General features: G+C 43.4%; 1 protein-coding gene across 4 annotated transcripts in view; it reads right to left on the bottom strand.

The window, feature by feature from the left end:
* The window catches only part of CORO6 (coronin 6), a 166,181-nt gene that overhangs the window by 22,128 nt on the left and 127,355 nt on the right, over nucleotides 1-16,698 (bottom strand). For 2 of the 4 annotated variants that reach the window (XM_068270331.1, XM_068270329.1), the window contains exons 6-7: nucleotides 6,137-6,256; nucleotides 620-724 (exon numbers count right to left, since the gene is read on the bottom strand). In XM_068270331.1, the coding sequence (XP_068126432.1) occupies nucleotides 620-724; nucleotides 6,137-6,256 (225 nt within the window). Of the gene's footprint in view, nucleotides 1-619; nucleotides 725-1,508; nucleotides 1,827-6,136; nucleotides 6,257-11,802; nucleotides 11,923-16,698 lie in introns of those variants that run through there. The other 2 variants (XM_068270330.1, XM_068270332.1) reach the window with 2 other exon arrangements.

Raw genomic sequence — 16,698 nt, 5'->3', positions numbered from 1 at the left:
CCTACCTTGCAGGCCACTGGTGCTGTCCCTCCTATTGTAAAATGTGCCCCCCGATGCCTCATGCATGCATACTCTACCTGTCGTGCCCACTGCTGGCTCTGTCTCTGCATTCTTCCTCCCATACATGCGCCCCACGTGGTTGCCAGTGCAACGTGAATGCGTGGTCACACACGCACCTACGTAGACGCCGGCAACCACGTGGGGCGCATGTATGGGAGGAAGAATGCAGAGACGGAGCCAGCAGGGGCACGACAGGTAAAGTATGCAAGCACAAGGCCCCTTTTTTTCATTAGGGGGACAGCGCCAGGGGTTCCGTGGCTTTTGTTGTCATATTTTGTCCCGATATAGCACACCGTTACCACCATGCACCCGATTGAGCAGATCGGCTGTACATCTTATAGAATGTCCGCTCAATACATGCGACCAATTTGTTGATCGGGCAAGTTTTCTGTAGTTAGAATAGTTGAGTTGGAGGCTTGATCGCCGGCCAAGCTTCCTGATGTATGGCCACCTTTAGTTTAGTCACTTTTTCTGAAATAAAATATTCACTTAAAATAGAAAGTTTGAAAAGGGACAAAGAAACAACAAATCTGGATATATTTGATGAAGCAACACTTACCTTTCCACACAAGTAAACTACACTGGAGTCGGGGTCATAGAAAGGAAGCAGCACCCCATTACTGGTATCCATTTCCTGCAATGCTATTGGCTCTTCAAAGTTACTCTGTGCGCAACAGACACAAGAATGATGTCAGTGCAAAATGTAAAGAAAAACTTTCTGCTTCTACTGGAAAGCACTCAGAGTTAGTCGGACACCAGTCACCAAACAATGGGCATTCTTTAGTTACACAATATTCCACAGGTGTCATTCTAATAAACAATGTTCAATGTTAATGTGGAAATTGAACACTACAATCCCTTTAGTATGAAAATGTAAATAAACTTAACCCAGCAACATAAACATCTGTAGTAATATCCACGGCTGTTTTTAGGCATAGGCAACCAAGGAAGAAGCCTAGGTTGACAATGAAGCCTGGGAATTATTTTTAGCAAACTGTGTTTTATAACATTCTAATACAAACTGCCCGCTCCATTAAGACAGGGTTAGATGTTAATATTAACTAAATAGACACTGCTGATTAGGATGACAAAGGAGGCCTGAATCCATAACCGTGATATGACAGGTGCTATGAATGTCGTTATTAAGCTGAAATTATTATAAATATTGGTCCATACTAATTTTTGTGACTCTTCTGGACTTGTAAAGACCCAGACTGTACACATAAACAGAATGTTTGTCTTATAAAGTGGCTACACTTCCCTCATAGCAATTATATAAAGGGCTTGTTACGTGAGTGTACCCTTCATAGGCCTATAATTTATGCGTATAACCTATCAATTTCTTATTGGTGCTTTACAAGATGAGGTGGCATAAAAATTGCCAGAAATGGCCAAATGGTCACAGCTATTGCTATCTGTTACCTGATCTATGTTAAAGTGTGACACACCTTTGATGGATGTCGCCCGATGGGCATCGGGATCCGATCCCCTTGGGTGACATCGCTGGGCTGCACAGAAGTGAAGCTGTGTAGCTGATGATGCGTTCTGTTGCTATGCGGGGGAGGATGGGTGATGTAGAGTGACATCACGTGGCTGGTGGGGGAGTGGCTTCTTCAAAGCAGTCGGCCATTGCATGGGTGAGTTGATCTGCTGGGCAGATTATTTGCGGGTCAGATGTCGGGGCCTCTGTACACACACCTAATTATCTGCCGAGGCAGGCGTTATCGACTGCCTCAAGTGTGTGTACAAAGCTTTAGGCACCATTTACACTTAATCAGTTGCTCTCAGTTATAACTGAAAGGACAACTGATTTTCATAGTAATATCCATGTTTCCCTATGGCTCAGTTCCCACCATACAAAGATTTTTCATAATGCACTGCTATGGAGAAGAAAAAAATGTGTACTAACTGATTAAGTGTAAATGGGGCCTTAGGCTCAGTCCACACTTGTTAGGTTGCAGATCGGATCCTGTTTCAAACGGAACCATTTTTCGGAAAAAAATTCTTCTCCGTTCTTCAAAAAAAGGGGCAAGAGCTGGAGGGGGTAGCAGCCAGGAAGGGGCATTGCGGGAAGTCATGCCGTGAGCAGAGGAAGGAAGGTAATGCTTCCCTGCTCCCTCGCTTAGTATTCCTTTTACATGTGACTGTTACCTATATTTTGAGAAGAACAATTGTAACGCCAGACTGGACTGGTGTCGGACACGCACATGATCAGCTTGAGGTGGTGAGAAGAAGGCTATGATACCACCAATTCATGCCACCAGCCAACCAACCAAGGCACTCCTATGGTGGCCATACACAGAATAATTTAGGTGAAAGGTGTATCTGATCAGTTAAAGTGGAACTAAAATTAGATCTTCCTCTCTGCTGTAAAAGATAAGCCACAGCATTTGTGGGGGAAAAAAAATCTTCATTAAATTTTATGAAAACCCTAAAAAAAAAACCTAAAGCTTAGGATTTGGTTTCACTTTGCAGGGAGCACTGAAGGATCAAGCCTCAGTGTTTACTGAATAGGAAGAGCTGCCTAGGCAGTGCTCCTCTGCAGTCTATTCAAAGCTGCTGATAAGAACTTATTAGACACTTTAATCTGGCTAAACAAAGAACACAAAGCAGTGAATTTCTTTAGCAACTATATGTGGAATAAAGACTTTTCACTGTGTGCTGTGCAAGAGTTTAGGTCTGATCTAAGTAGATCTAATCAGCACTAACCAAACAAAGCAACAATTACATCTAAATTTGGAGAGATCAAAATAGCATAGAGTTCATTTTAATAATTCAGTGCATGACAACCATTAGACATATGCAGGGGCATCTTAAAATCATTGCTTTATAAGCACATTTAAAGGGAATCTGAAGTGAAAATAAACTTATGATATAATGAATTGTATGTGTAGTACAGCTAAGAAATAGAACATCAGTAGCATAGATATAAGTCTCATATTGTTTACAGTAAAGGAAGAGTTAAAACACGTCAGTTGTTATCTATGCAAAGACAACATCAGATAAGATTTTACTGCAGGGAGGTTTTACGGGGTCATTAGCTCTGCTCTGTTTCATAGTTAAAAATGCAGAGTGTAATTTGTGAACTGCAAATATTACATAATGATGCAATGTTATAAAAAAGCTATATAACTGAAAATAAAAATATGAAACTCTTTTCTTTGCTGCTAATGTTCTATTAATTATCCAAACTACGCATACAATTAATTATATCATAAGTTGTTTTTTTTCCGGTTCAGTGTCACTTTAAGGTAGTGGAAGTTTTACACTTATTTTCAAAATTCATTGTAATCGTGGATGCACATAAAGCTGGTATTCCTCTTTAAATTGTGTTATTCTCTAGATGGCGTAACACAGGTCAGCGTTCAGATGGACTCTTTGATGTTTCAGGCATGAGGGGTTATATTACAAATTGGCACTAGAAAAGCTGTAACAAGTGCGCTAAGATCAGCAACAAAAAATCAGCATACAAGAAGATTAAAATAAACGATTTTATTTTGGTGACATGGTGTGGGTCTGAGTCACTGCATTCCTATTTCCTTACACAGTTGCAGATTTGAACATTACATTGGCGATATATTCGGGGATGAGCGGCCCATGGAATGTTCCCTGCAGGACATCTCCACAGATGAAGATGATTTAATTTAAGGAGCCATGGAGGGAAATAGAAAGGCTATTTTGACATATTCTATTTATGTTCTGCAACGGGACATGACAGCATGATTTTTGGATACGCAAGTCAGTTTGTCACAATATTAGAAAGCGTTTGACACAATAATCATGTTTCCTTTGGCTGAGTTAGGAGAACATCCTTCTGTGCAACAAGTCCACAATATACTTCTGCTCACAGCCTTCTCATTTCTATAGAAGTTATTGTATTGTTTTATTGTGACACTTTGTAACCAATAGAATAGAGTAAAAAATATTTTCAAAAATCACACATTTTCAACTTCACACTAGGTTATTTTTTAGCTTATTTGTCACTCAACACAGTTTGTTTCAGCTGTTAACTTGGTTAATGTTGGCATACCCATCATGCATTGCTGCATGTTCAGAGATGTCTGTAAAACACCATGCTAGCACACTGCGGTCTAAACCTAGAAATTGCACTGCTATTGTACACTGTAAACATGAGGACCTCTGTAGAAAAGGTAATGTCCAACAATGTCAGGAACAAAAAAACAAAAAAAAACTTTGTCAGGGCCAGTGCTAAAATGGAGTTAGTCTGGACAACTGCCCTGGACCCCGAACTCTCTAGGGACGCTGAAACCAGGACTTACGAAGGTCAAAACATTTTCACTCTGAGTACAGTATTAATATATTAGGGCCCACATTCATTTTCTCCCAGGGCCCCATTTTAACTAAAATTGTTCCTAAATAGTAATGGTCATGTCTAGGAGGATTCATGTAGTAGCATGTGGTAAGGTGATAGATATATAAGTATCTGATTTGCTAGTCGTGATCATGTGCTAAAACAGGATGTCAGCATGACAGCAAATCAGAGCTTTGCAAATCTATCAGGTGATCGAACAAAGCACAAGTTTCTCTCACATAACCATCACTATTCCTAAGCCTTGTATATTTGTCCAATTAAAGGGGCACTGTAGTGAAAAATTGTAACATTTTAAATATGTGCAAACATAAACAAATAAGAAATATTTTTTTTCCAGAGTAAAATGAGCCATAAATTACTTTTCTCCTATGTTGCTGTCACTTACAGTAGGTAGTAGAAATCTGACAGAAGCTAAAGGTTTTGGACTAGTCCATCTCTTCATGGGGGGGGGGGGGGGGATTCTCAGGGATTTATTTATTTTCAAAGCACTTAGTGAATGGCAGTTGGTCTGTCCAACTGCCAAAAAACTGTGTAGTGAGCAGGGAAGCTGGCCAGCATCATTGTTTAAATCCTTTTTGGGGAATATCTTTATTAAGAGATGAGCTAGTCCAAAACCTGTCACTTCTGTCAGATTTCTACTACCTATTGTAAGTGACAGCAACATATGAGAAAAGTAATTTATGGCTCATTTTACTTTGGAAAAAAAAGTACTTATTTGTCTATGTTTGCACATATTTTAAATTTTTTGCCATAGTGCCCCTTTAACAGCAAGATATCTTCCATTCACATTCCTTTTATCATTGCATTCTGACCAATAAGTGGTAATAAATTAACTTATTTATTAGAATATTATTAGGTACACACAGACATTAGCGTCACCAACAAAGGCCAACATATTTTGGACTTTATAGTCCTGAATGATGGCTGAGGATACAGAAGCAGGCTGAGATCTAAGGTAATGATACAAAAAAGTTGTTGTTTTAAGTAGTTGGTCATAAAAACCTGACCCAACCGGCAAGAAACGTTTTGGACTGCGACCTTATTCAACAGACCAAGACACCCAACACTCTTAATTTGAAAATGCATGAAATAATTGAGTAAGCCATGGCCCTGAAACTGGCTCGATACAGTCAAGGGCTGACCGTTACATCACCTAACATAAACAATTGCTTCTGAAGTGTACCAGCAACACCACCATCAATTAGCTTTTTCTCTGATGTTTCTAATCAGCTAGTTAAGGTTTCAATGTGATCATAATATTAAGTGATAAATGACAACAACCTCAATACCACCAGTTTAATTCTTCCCACCAAGTGTTTGGCTTCACCCTCTGCTCCATATTAAAGTTTAGAGGAGGCCACTGAGCAAAAGCCAGATACTGATTATCCTGGAGCAAGGTGTGGACCATGTCCCCCTCTGCCAGCATAATATCAGGAGAACCTCCATTGTGATGGTATGGATGATCTCCACCCTGGATCATATTCAGATGTGACGGATTCCTCACAGTATATCAGGATAGCAAATCTTTCCTGATTGCTCCTACAAAGTGCTTTGCATCATACATTTCCTATAATTAGAAGCGTTCCTCACCAAGTGACTGAGATTCCAGCAGATCTCCAGGTACAGATCTGATGACCAGCCCTTTATAGCTACATTAACAAACTGGTGATCTTGGCCCTGTGCTCTGGAAACAGTGACAATAGCAATGACATTCTCTGGGTTTAGAAAGCCTGCTGTCATTACCGGGTCCCATAAGCCCAGTTCTCTCTGACTCATCCGTGTAAAGCCAGTTGTAAAGATATTTCCATCTCTGGTAAAGATGGCTCGCATGGGTCTCATCCCCTCGTGGGGTCCAATCTTCTCCTGTAATGGTGAGGGGGTAGGAAGGAAAACAAATTGGTCACAACATGTTTATATACACAAAAGCTCATTGTCCTGGCAGGAGACATAAGACAGCGTGTTACTGCCTCTTAATCCTCTGGAGTTACAGTTACCAAGGTGACCCTGGATGGAGAATTAACGCCGACCTGTCAAGGACCCAGAAAATGCCGGTCTCTCTGCCAATATGTTCTGCTCATTGTGTTCAAACTGCAAAGACAGCTAAAATTAACTGATCCATTGCTGCTATTCTATAATAACCTCATAGAACCATGAACAGAAAATGCCCATTGCCAGAAACGGAGATTAAGCATGCAGTGGTCGTGAAGCAGGCTTGGCGTGTGAAACCAGAAGGCCCCTTTCAGTGCATTGCGGTACCCATTTTTAACACAGGGTAACGCTGAAGAAATGAAAGTTTATGGAACATTTCATACCTGATGCGATACGCTGGAAGTATTCTATGTTTTAATATAATCCTTTAGGAAATCTGATGCAGTGCAACCCTATGGGCTGTCAATCTAACACCGCTAATGCCCTGCCCTTGATCGACCTAGATATATCATCCTGTCCAATCACTACTTTCGAACAATATTTCAAATTGGTCAAAAGTCAATTGATTGGACATTTTGGGGGAATTGATTCCCAGTAGATCGATTGCATCTGCCAGGAATCGACTAGTAAAATCGATAAGTGTATGGGCACATTATTTATGTAAACTACTGGAATAGCTTCATAAGATTTCACTTTCACAAGGAATAGATAGTTAAGCTCATCATACAGCAGCAACTGTGAAAATGTGTTCATTTTAAAGGGAACCTAAACTAAGAAGGATATGGATTTTTCCTTTTAAAATAATACCAGTTGCCTGACTCTCCTGCTGAATACTTTTAGCCACAGCCCCTCAACAGATCAGGTGCTCTGACTGAAGTCAGACTGGATTAGCTACATGCTTGTTTCAGGTGTGTGATTAGCACTCCTGCAGCTAAATAGATCAGCAGGACTGCCAAGCAAATGGTATTGTTTAAAAGGAAACATCAATAAGCCTCTCAGTTTAGGTTCCCTTTAAACATCCAACTACATACAGTGGAGTTGAAAGTCCTAGCCTCCTATTTTTAGTGCATAGGATACTGATTTACATCAATTAGCAACACAAAATGGTTCCTATCTATGCCAGCCCCATTTTCGTGGGGCTGGAAGAAGCTCCAGGTAAGTAAATGAGAACTTTTTCTATTTCTCTTTAAGGCCCTATTTACACTTAATGCGTTGCATTGGGTTACAATGAATTGCATCACGTTGCGTCGCTTCCCATTTTGGCGATGGGATGCAACACTACACAACGCTCCGCAGCTCCGCAACGTATTAAGTGTAAATAGGGTACTATATTGGTACATGTTTCAGTCATCAAATTAAACTCATTGTTTCATACACTCTGCCCATCATTGTTGGACGCCAGAAACATGTTCCATACTCAGCTGTGTTCACAAAGGAATTTGGGCAGATTAACTTGGGTACGATAGTTTAAAGGAAACCAGAGACGTCCTAAAAGAAAGATCTTCTGGGCATGCACGGACTTGCACATGCACAGATGAACCCGGCTGATGCAATTAGCCAGTTACTGGGGCTAATTGTGGCTGAACGGCAGACCATGGGCGGACGGTGAGAGACTCAGGAGTTCTTATGGGGCAAAAGGAAGCCCCAGGTAAGTATCAAATCTTTCTTTTAGGACGTCTCTGGTACTCTTTAAAGAGAATCTGTATTGTTAAAATCGCACAAAAGTAAACATACCAGTGCGTTAGGGGACATCTCCTATTACCCTCTGACACAATTTCGCCGCTCCTCGCCGCATTAAAAGTGGTTAAAAACAGTTTTAAAAAGTTTGTTTATAAACAAACAAAATGGCCACCAAAACAGGAAGTAGGTTGATGTACAGTATGTCCACACATAGAAAATACATCCATACACAAGCAGGCTGTATACAGCCTTCCTTTTGTATCTCAAGAGATCATTATACACAGGCAGTGTGCATAGAGGGGCCAGGAAAGGGAAGATGCATCACAGAACCACAACACTGAAGAACTTGGCAGCCTTCCAGACACAGGCTGACAAGTCTGACAAGAGAGAGATAAGTTGATTTATTACAGAGACAGTGATAGTATAAAGTGCTGCAGTAAGCCAGAACACATTAGAATAGCTTTTGGAACTTGTAGGATGATAAAAAACAGGATGTAGTTTTTGTTACGGAGTCTCTTTAAGGTACAAGGGAGATTCTGTTACTCAAGGCCTGTACACACGGGCTGATATTAACCGTCAGGATCAGATCCTGATCCTTCAGGTGATATTGCTGGCAGTGGCGGCTCCAGCTTCAGATTTTTTGGGGGGCTCAAAGGGGGCACGAGGGCTGGCAGCCTGGGCTTGGGGGGGGGGAATTTGCGCGGCGATAATTTGGCCGTGGTCATGATGTCATGTGGGCGGGGCTAACTGTAATGTAGTTGTACCAGCTAACGTAGTTACATGAAAAAAAAATTAAGTAAACGCACATAATGACAGGTAGCCTTTCACCAGTAAATGCACATAAGAATCAGCTTTTCAGCAGTTAATGCACGTAATGACAGACAGCGTTTCCTCATTAAATGCACATAAGAGACAGCTTTTCACCAGTTAATGCACATAATGACAGACTGCGTTTCTGCAGTAAATGCACATAAAGGGACAGCTTTTCACCAGTTAATGCACGTAATGACAGACTGCGTTTCCGCAGTAAATGCAAATAAGAGCCTGCTTTTCACCAGTTAATGCACGTAATGACAGACAGTTTCCCCATTAAATGCACATAAGAGCCTGCTTTTCACCAGTTAATGCATGTAATGACAGACAGTTTCCCCATTAAATGCACATAAGAGCCTGCTTTTCACCAGTTAATGCATGTAATGACAGACAGTTTCCCCATTAAATGCACATAAGAGACAGCTTTTCACCAGTTAATGCATATAATGACAGACAGTTTCCCCATTAAATGCACATAAGAGACAGCTTTTCACCAGTTAATGCATGTAATGACAGACAGTTTCCCCATTAAATGCACATAAGAGACAGCTTTTCACCAGTTAATTCACATAATGACGGACTGCGTTTCCGCAGTAAATGCACATAAGGGACAGCTTTTCACCAGTTCATGCACATAATGACAGACTGCGTTTCCGCAGTAAATGCACATAAGGGACAACTTTTCACCAGTTCATGCACATAATGACAGACAGCATTTCCCCAGTAAATGCACATAAGAGACAGCTTTTCACCAGTTAATTCACATAATGACAGACTGCGTTTCCGCAGTAAATGCACATAAGGGACAACTTTTCACCAGTAAATGCACATAATGACAGACAGACAGTGTCCCCAGCATAGGTAGCCAGGTGTATAGATGTCCCCAGTATATGTAGCCAGGCGTATAGCTGTCCCCAGTATATGTAGTCAGGCTGGTGGTGGTGGTGGGCTGGGGGCCCCAGGGCACCTCAAGCCTGACTGGTGGTGGGCTGGAGGCCTCATGCCTGCGTGGCTGGTGGGCTGGGGTCCCAGGGAAGCTCAGGCCTGGCTAGTGGTGGTGGGCTGGGGGCCCCAGGGCAGCTCAGGCCTGGCTGGTGGTGGTGGGCTGGGGGCCCCAGGGCAGCTCAGGCCTGGCTGGTGGTGGTGGGCTGGGGGCCCCAGGGCAGCTCAGGCCTGGCTGGTGGTGGTGGGCTGGGTGGAAGGGCTCAGGCCTGGCTGGTGATGGTGGGCTGGGGGCCCCAGGTCAGCTCAGGCCTGGCTGGTGGTGGTGGGCTGGGGGTACACTGAGTGGGGAGGAGGGTACCTGTGGGTGGGGAGGAGGGTGCCACTGGGTGGGGAGGAGGGTGCCAGTGGGTAGGAGGAGGGTGTCAGTGGGTAGAAAGAGGGTGCCAGTGGGTGGGGAGGAGGGTACCTGTGGGTGGAAAGGAGGGTGACACTGGGTGGGGGAGAAAGGTGCCAGTGGGTAGGAGGATAGTCTCAGTGGGTAGGAGGAGGGTGCCAGTGGGTGGGGAAGAGGGTGCCAGTGGGTAGGGGGGTCGTCAGTGGAGGGGGGAGAATGCCCGTGGGTGGGGAGGAAGGTGCCCCTGTGTGTGAGGAGATTGCCCTGGGGAGAGAAGACAGGAAGAAAATGATCGAGGCGCCAGCCGAGCTAATAAGGGATTCGGAAGCCTGCTTTATTCCTCCCTCCCTCCTCCCTTCCTATGAATGCCCCCACCTGCTGTGAATGTCCCCCCCCCCCCCCGTAGGCAGTGTGTGCGGAGCAGAGCGGTGCGGTAGGTCCTCTTACCGCAATCCATGCTCACCGGCAACTAGTCTCTTGCTTCCTGTTTACCATGACGTCACAGAAAGCAGGCGACTAGTTGCCGGTGAGCATGGATTGCTGTAAGAGGACCTACCGCTCCGCTCTGCTCCGTCCGCACACACTGCCTACGAAGGGGGGGGGACATTCACAGCAGGTGGGGGCATTCAGAGGAAGGGAGGAGGGAGGGAGGAATAAAGCAGGCTCCCGCATCCCTTATTAGCGCGGCTGGCTAACAGACTTGCGGTGGCCACGGCCAGCGGGGGGGGGGCTTTAAGAGGGGCTAGCAAGTTGCCAGCTGGGGCTGAAGCCTGGGCAAGCCCCAGTGTAGCGCCGCCACTGATTGCTGGGCTGGGCTGTACAGATCAGGAGTAAGCTGTACAGCTGACAACACATTCTGTTGCTATGCGGGGAGGTGCAGATGTGACATCACTTGGGGGGCAGGGCGAACAGCATGCCCAAAGCTCGGATGAGTTGATCTGCCGTACTGATCACTAGCCGAGAGGCGATCGCTTGTCGGATGCTGCTGTGCACACACTGGATTATCGGCTGTGGCGATCCTTATCGACCACCGCAGCCGACGTGTGCCCAGAACGTCACATGTACCCATCAAGAAGCATCAGATCAGTTTGAATGCGTGATAAGATGTGTAAAGCTTTGATTTGCTGATCCTGATCATGTACTAAATCAGGATATGATCACAGCAAATCAGAGCCGTACAATTCTATCAGCTGATAAAACTGATCACATGCTTCTGGGAGAGTTCTACCACACATGAGCAACTCTACCTCTAACCTGCTCCATTCAGAGGCTATCTAAGCAGCCATCAGGATCAGACAAGCACAGTTGCAAAGCAATTGGCAGAGAACAGTATCAAAAATAATGACATTTTTTGTTTAACTAGAAAAGGCTATTGGGTCTCAACCTGGCAGCTCTTGTGGCTGCCTCGCAAGCGCTTTGAGTCCGACAGGAGAAAGGCGCTATACAAAAAAAGGAATTATTAAAGGAATTATCAAGTTTTTATGAAAAAGCATGTTGCACTTTAAGTGAAAAGATATTCTTTTGTGTCATGGATTGGTAGGCATTATGGGTCACCTTGGTATGTCTGCACAGCTCAGGAAATCAGTACACATATATACACATGTATTGGTAGGTAAAGTAAATAAACATGCAGAACACCTTCTCATACCGGATCCCACAGTGCCAGCTGCCGCTCACTCATCCTGCTGAAGCCGGTGGTGAATATTTTGCCGTCAGACATGAAAATGGCCTTGACCGGACGAGCACCTTCGTGTGGCCCGCTTTTCTCCTAGTTTTTTATTTTTTGGGTTAGTGGGTTAGGTTCAACACAGCAAATCAAAAACGCAAACATGCATGGAAATTAGAGTCATATTAACAAGCACATCACAATTACAATTTAGTTATACACTCAATTTAATCTCTAAAATTATTCTTCAAAGTTTCTAACAAAACAATTTCATCAACCAACCTATTATAAGGCCTTTAAATAAAAGAAAGAGGTTAAGACCATCAAAAGATAACAAGCTACTGTTGGAAGAGATCACATGGAATAACAGGTTTAGAATCCTATTAGGAAGCTTCCTCCATTCATAGCTTTGGCCTGATCTAAGTGTTAAAGCTTTGGGAAGAAGCAACCAACCAGGAGATGGGGTGATCTGAAAGTGAAGGTCTGGCCGGCAAATCGGTGAGATCCAGCGCTGAGACGGTTTTCTCACCAGATCAGTGTTGGACAGTGGTGTAGCTAAGGAGCTAGGGGCCCCGATGCAAGTTTTACATTGGGGCCCCCTAAGCACTCTATACATAACAATTGATATGGCGCACCAAAACCTGCCAATGGCAACTACAGTGTCAGAGGTGCAAGAAGGGGATGGGGAGCAGTTTGTTAGTGATTACCACTATTCAAAGTATCTATAGAAGTGATCATTATGAGCACAGGACCAATAGAATGCTAATACTGCAGCTGAGGGAGGGCCTCTCAGGGCCCTTCTAGCCCAAGGGCCCCGATGCGGTCGCAATCTCTGCACCACCTATTGCTACGCCCCTGGTGTTGGACACTGGGGGCTTCATTCATTTTAATATTGTATTGAAGAAAGTTGTGCCAAAACTATCTTGGAAGTGAACTAACGAGCTCTGGGACTGGCTCATCATCAAAGAACAAAGTGTTGACATAGTCTGTGTAATCCTGTCCCACCTAATTTTGGCTTATATAGGGGTATCATACTAAAAACTTGTACAGGGTGCCATGTTGCAGCACATACTATCATTTAACGGGAATCTAAACTGAACCTAAAAAAAAGCCCCCAGCAGCCGCCCTGGAAAGATCCTCTGGTCCACTGCAGAGGCTCAGTTTTGTTTTCAGCGACTGGGGTAGTTGATAGCCACTGCACATAACGCTCGCGGCGTTAGCGTGATCAAGGACGCGCATGGCCAGGGGCGCAGTGGCCACTGATTGGGCCAGTCGTCGAACATGAAACCGAGCAGCTGCGGGGGCCCGGAGGATCGTACCGTGACAGCACAGAACTGGCTGGGCTGAATACATTTCTTTTGACAAATCAGACATTTTATGAATACCAGTGTTTCTTAACATTACTACAGAATGTTATCCTCCATGAAAAATGCCCAAAGTTTATTTCTGCAGCTGAAGCCTTTTCACATAAAATGGCCTGTATACTGGCACTTTAGATCAGTGCTAGGCAAACTTTACGCAGCCCTGGCCGCATTCTGCGGAATGCGGGCCACATTCCTGAAACTCCCTCCCTCCTTCCTCCCTGGTTATACGCTGGCATGTCCCGACGTAGTGTCATGTGACGCCCTGTTGCCATGGAGATGCCACGCAGGATTCGGCAATCAGGTGAGTTTCAAGTTCCCACTTACTGCCTGCTCGCGACTCTGCAGGGTGGGAGGGGAGAAGGAGAGGAATCTGGCTTGCCTGTTGGTGAACCGGAGTTACAGCACATGCCATGCGGGCCGGAGTTTGCCCAGAGCTGGCCTAGATGGACTCACCAAATGTTCAGACATATGGTCACGGTCACTGAGAGTATAAAATGACATCACTTCTACGAATATGCATAATTAAATTTGTTACAGCATGTTTGTTGACGTAGGATGTTTAAAGTGAACCTGAGGTGAGAGACATATGGAGGCTGCTATATTTCTTTAATTTTTCATTTTAAACAATGCACTTTACCTGGCCGTCCTGTTGATCCAGGGTCTCTAATATTTTTAGCCATAGACCCTAAACAAGCATGCAGATCAGACGTCTCTGACTCAAGTCTGACTGGATTTGCTGCATGACTGTTTCAGTTTTGTGATATAGACACTACTGCAGCTAAATAGATCAGCAGGACTGCCCAGCAACTAGTATTGTTTAAAAGGCAACAAACATGGCAGCCTCTATATACTGTATCTCTCACCTCAGGATCCCTTTAATGCTGTACATTTCAACTAAGCAGCTATCTATCTACATGGGACTTTTGCTGAAATGCTTGTCTAAAACTCCACTCTCCTATTGAGCTATTTTTATACAATAATGACTTGTATGCTAAACAATGGTGTTTCGGCTCACAGTGCAATTGTTTGCGCAACCCATCCTTTCCAATGTTTTGAAAAGGATGTGTTTTATAGACCCGGTTCTCAACACATAGTACAGGGAGTACTTCTATTGGGCACAGGGAGTACTTGTACTTGTTGCAGCCAATTCATTATAGTAAGATGTAAAATAAAAAAAAATGATAAAACCTAAATAAACAAACCTGAATACATATTTTAGTTAATTTAAATCTAACCTGTGATTTAAGAAAAAAGTTAGATACTTACATTAGTTAAGGGAAGCCTCTGGATCAAAGGCTTCTCCAATCCTTTTTTTAGCCCACCGCAGCTCGCAGGACCCTCTTCTTCACAACAAGCATGGCCACACTGTGCAGGCGCACTGACAGCCCATGCATGCGCAATAGCTTGGAGTCACTTGTGCACTATTACTACACAGGCTGTTGTGCAGCTCCGCTTATACACAGACGGGAACGTGAACGCACAAACCTATCGACTAGCCCTTGTCGAATACGTTCAGGTTCAGATAGTCCTAGCACTGAAATGGCGAGCTGGAGGCTTCCCTCTACTAGAGTATCTCGGGACCGCGAAAGTGAGAATCTACACCACATCTACAGCTCTCTATCTCTGATATGCCGTATGGTGTAGATTCTTACCGCAGTCCCAAGCTGATTACTGCTTGCTGCGGCCTCGGTTGGCATGTGACACTCAAGCTTTCCTCCTAGGGGTAAGGAGCCAGTTTCTTTGGCTCCTTACCAGGTGATCACTCTGAGCCAATAAGGGGCCAGAGCGATGCGGTCCAAAAAGAGTTAATGCATCAGGATGTGTTAGAGAAAAATCAAATGTGTCAATAGTTTTAAAAAAGAGAGGATGGATCTACAAAATGTCTAAAATATATCTTTATTGAAATACATTTGACTTGAACTGACTATAAGACTAGTGGCCCTGTGGTTCTGCACTGCCTGTACCAGGTAATGCAGACATGTTTTTTGTTTTTATGTATCATGGGGTACTTCAGATGGTGTTATCCAAAAAAGGACACGTGCTATGATAATGTTTGGAAACACTGGTATAGAACTGGTCTTCTGCAGGTAGTAAACTACAGCAGGTTAGATAACTACTTCTTAGAAAATTTGGGGTCTGGACTGCATGAGACCCCCAAAGTGAATGTGTTGGCATAAAAGGGCTCCAGAGGCCCCTCCCCTTGGGAGAAGGGTGCTACATTTGGCTACCTATACACCTTTGCCCTGAGTGTTATCTAGCCAAAAAACTGCCCTGTTTTTTGTACATCCGTTTCATCCAGAATTCTGAATTCTGATCACTCTCGTCATGAAACGCATGCAAATCATGCACTCCACATAAAGATTTCAGCTTTCATTACACAGAAAAGAACAGAACATTAAAGTGCAGGAAAGGAATAAAAACATAACAATATAGCAGAAAAAGAGAGGAACATCTGCCATCTAATCACAAGCATCTAATGATAGCCAATTGACATACCAACAGTAGTAGTTAAAAAAAGATTAATTCAGTGATCAACAGAACTAAAACATATTTAAAAGGAATTGCAGAATTTAATTTAGAGAATATGAAAGTATATGATAAGCTAATTAAGTGACATTTAGTGAAGTAAGTTGCCGATAAAATTACAGGGCAAATCAATCAGGAGCAATAGGGCAAGAGTCTCCATCTTAAACCTTAGCTCACAATTTGATCTAACCTCTAGTTCCCCAAATAATCTTTGAAACTAAAATCATTCACATATCTGGGATGTATAAACTGAGCTAATTATGAAAAATATGGAATAAAAGTTACAGCTAAAATTATGTATTTATATGATGATTTAACTGCTGCCACGCTTTACACAGTTTATAGTCATGTGGGTAACTGTTGCCCACTATCATAGTCTAATTTATCTAGGGGCTTGGATGCTTTCCTTGCATTGAACAGCATCCATGGCAATACAGTAATTACTAGGTAATTCCCGGCAAGTGTCAATCCAGGGATTTTATCAGATTGACATCTGGCGTCGGAAAGGATTTTTTTTCCTTTTAGGGCTAATTGATCCAAGGATTGTAAGGGTTTTCCGCCTTCCTCTGGATCAACTGAGATATGTGAGGGTGCAAGTTAGTGTTGTAACATATTTTCTAGTTGAACTCAATGGACGTACTGTTTTTTTTTAACCAACCCAACTAACTAACTATTAAAACTTCAGCACCCCCCACCCACCTGATCTGAAGCCACCGATGTCCCCTACGTCACAGCTGCAACTGACACATGTAAGGGTGCGGGCTAGTGTTAGTATTGTGCTAGTACCATACTACTGGTTGAACTTGATGGACAAATGTCTTTTTTCAACCCGACTATGTAACATGTTTTTTGAATCCATTCACTAGTTCCAGATATGTACGATCTGGTTTTCTAAGGACTGCAGGTTACTGGAGAGTCTACGTGACCTGAAACACGTGGCTGTATTAAAAGTGATCTGTTATTCGAGGACAATAGTTTGCCACCCTTT

This window comes from Hyperolius riggenbachi, chromosome 2 (assembly GCF_040937935.1).
Source record: "Hyperolius riggenbachi isolate aHypRig1 chromosome 2, aHypRig1.pri, whole genome shotgun sequence".
In the NCBI taxonomy this organism is placed as follows: domain Eukaryota; kingdom Metazoa; phylum Chordata; class Amphibia; order Anura; family Hyperoliidae; genus Hyperolius; species Hyperolius riggenbachi.
The sequence above is the reverse complement of the archived record's forward strand: the minus strand, read 5'-3'. Positions and strand labels throughout refer to the sequence as shown.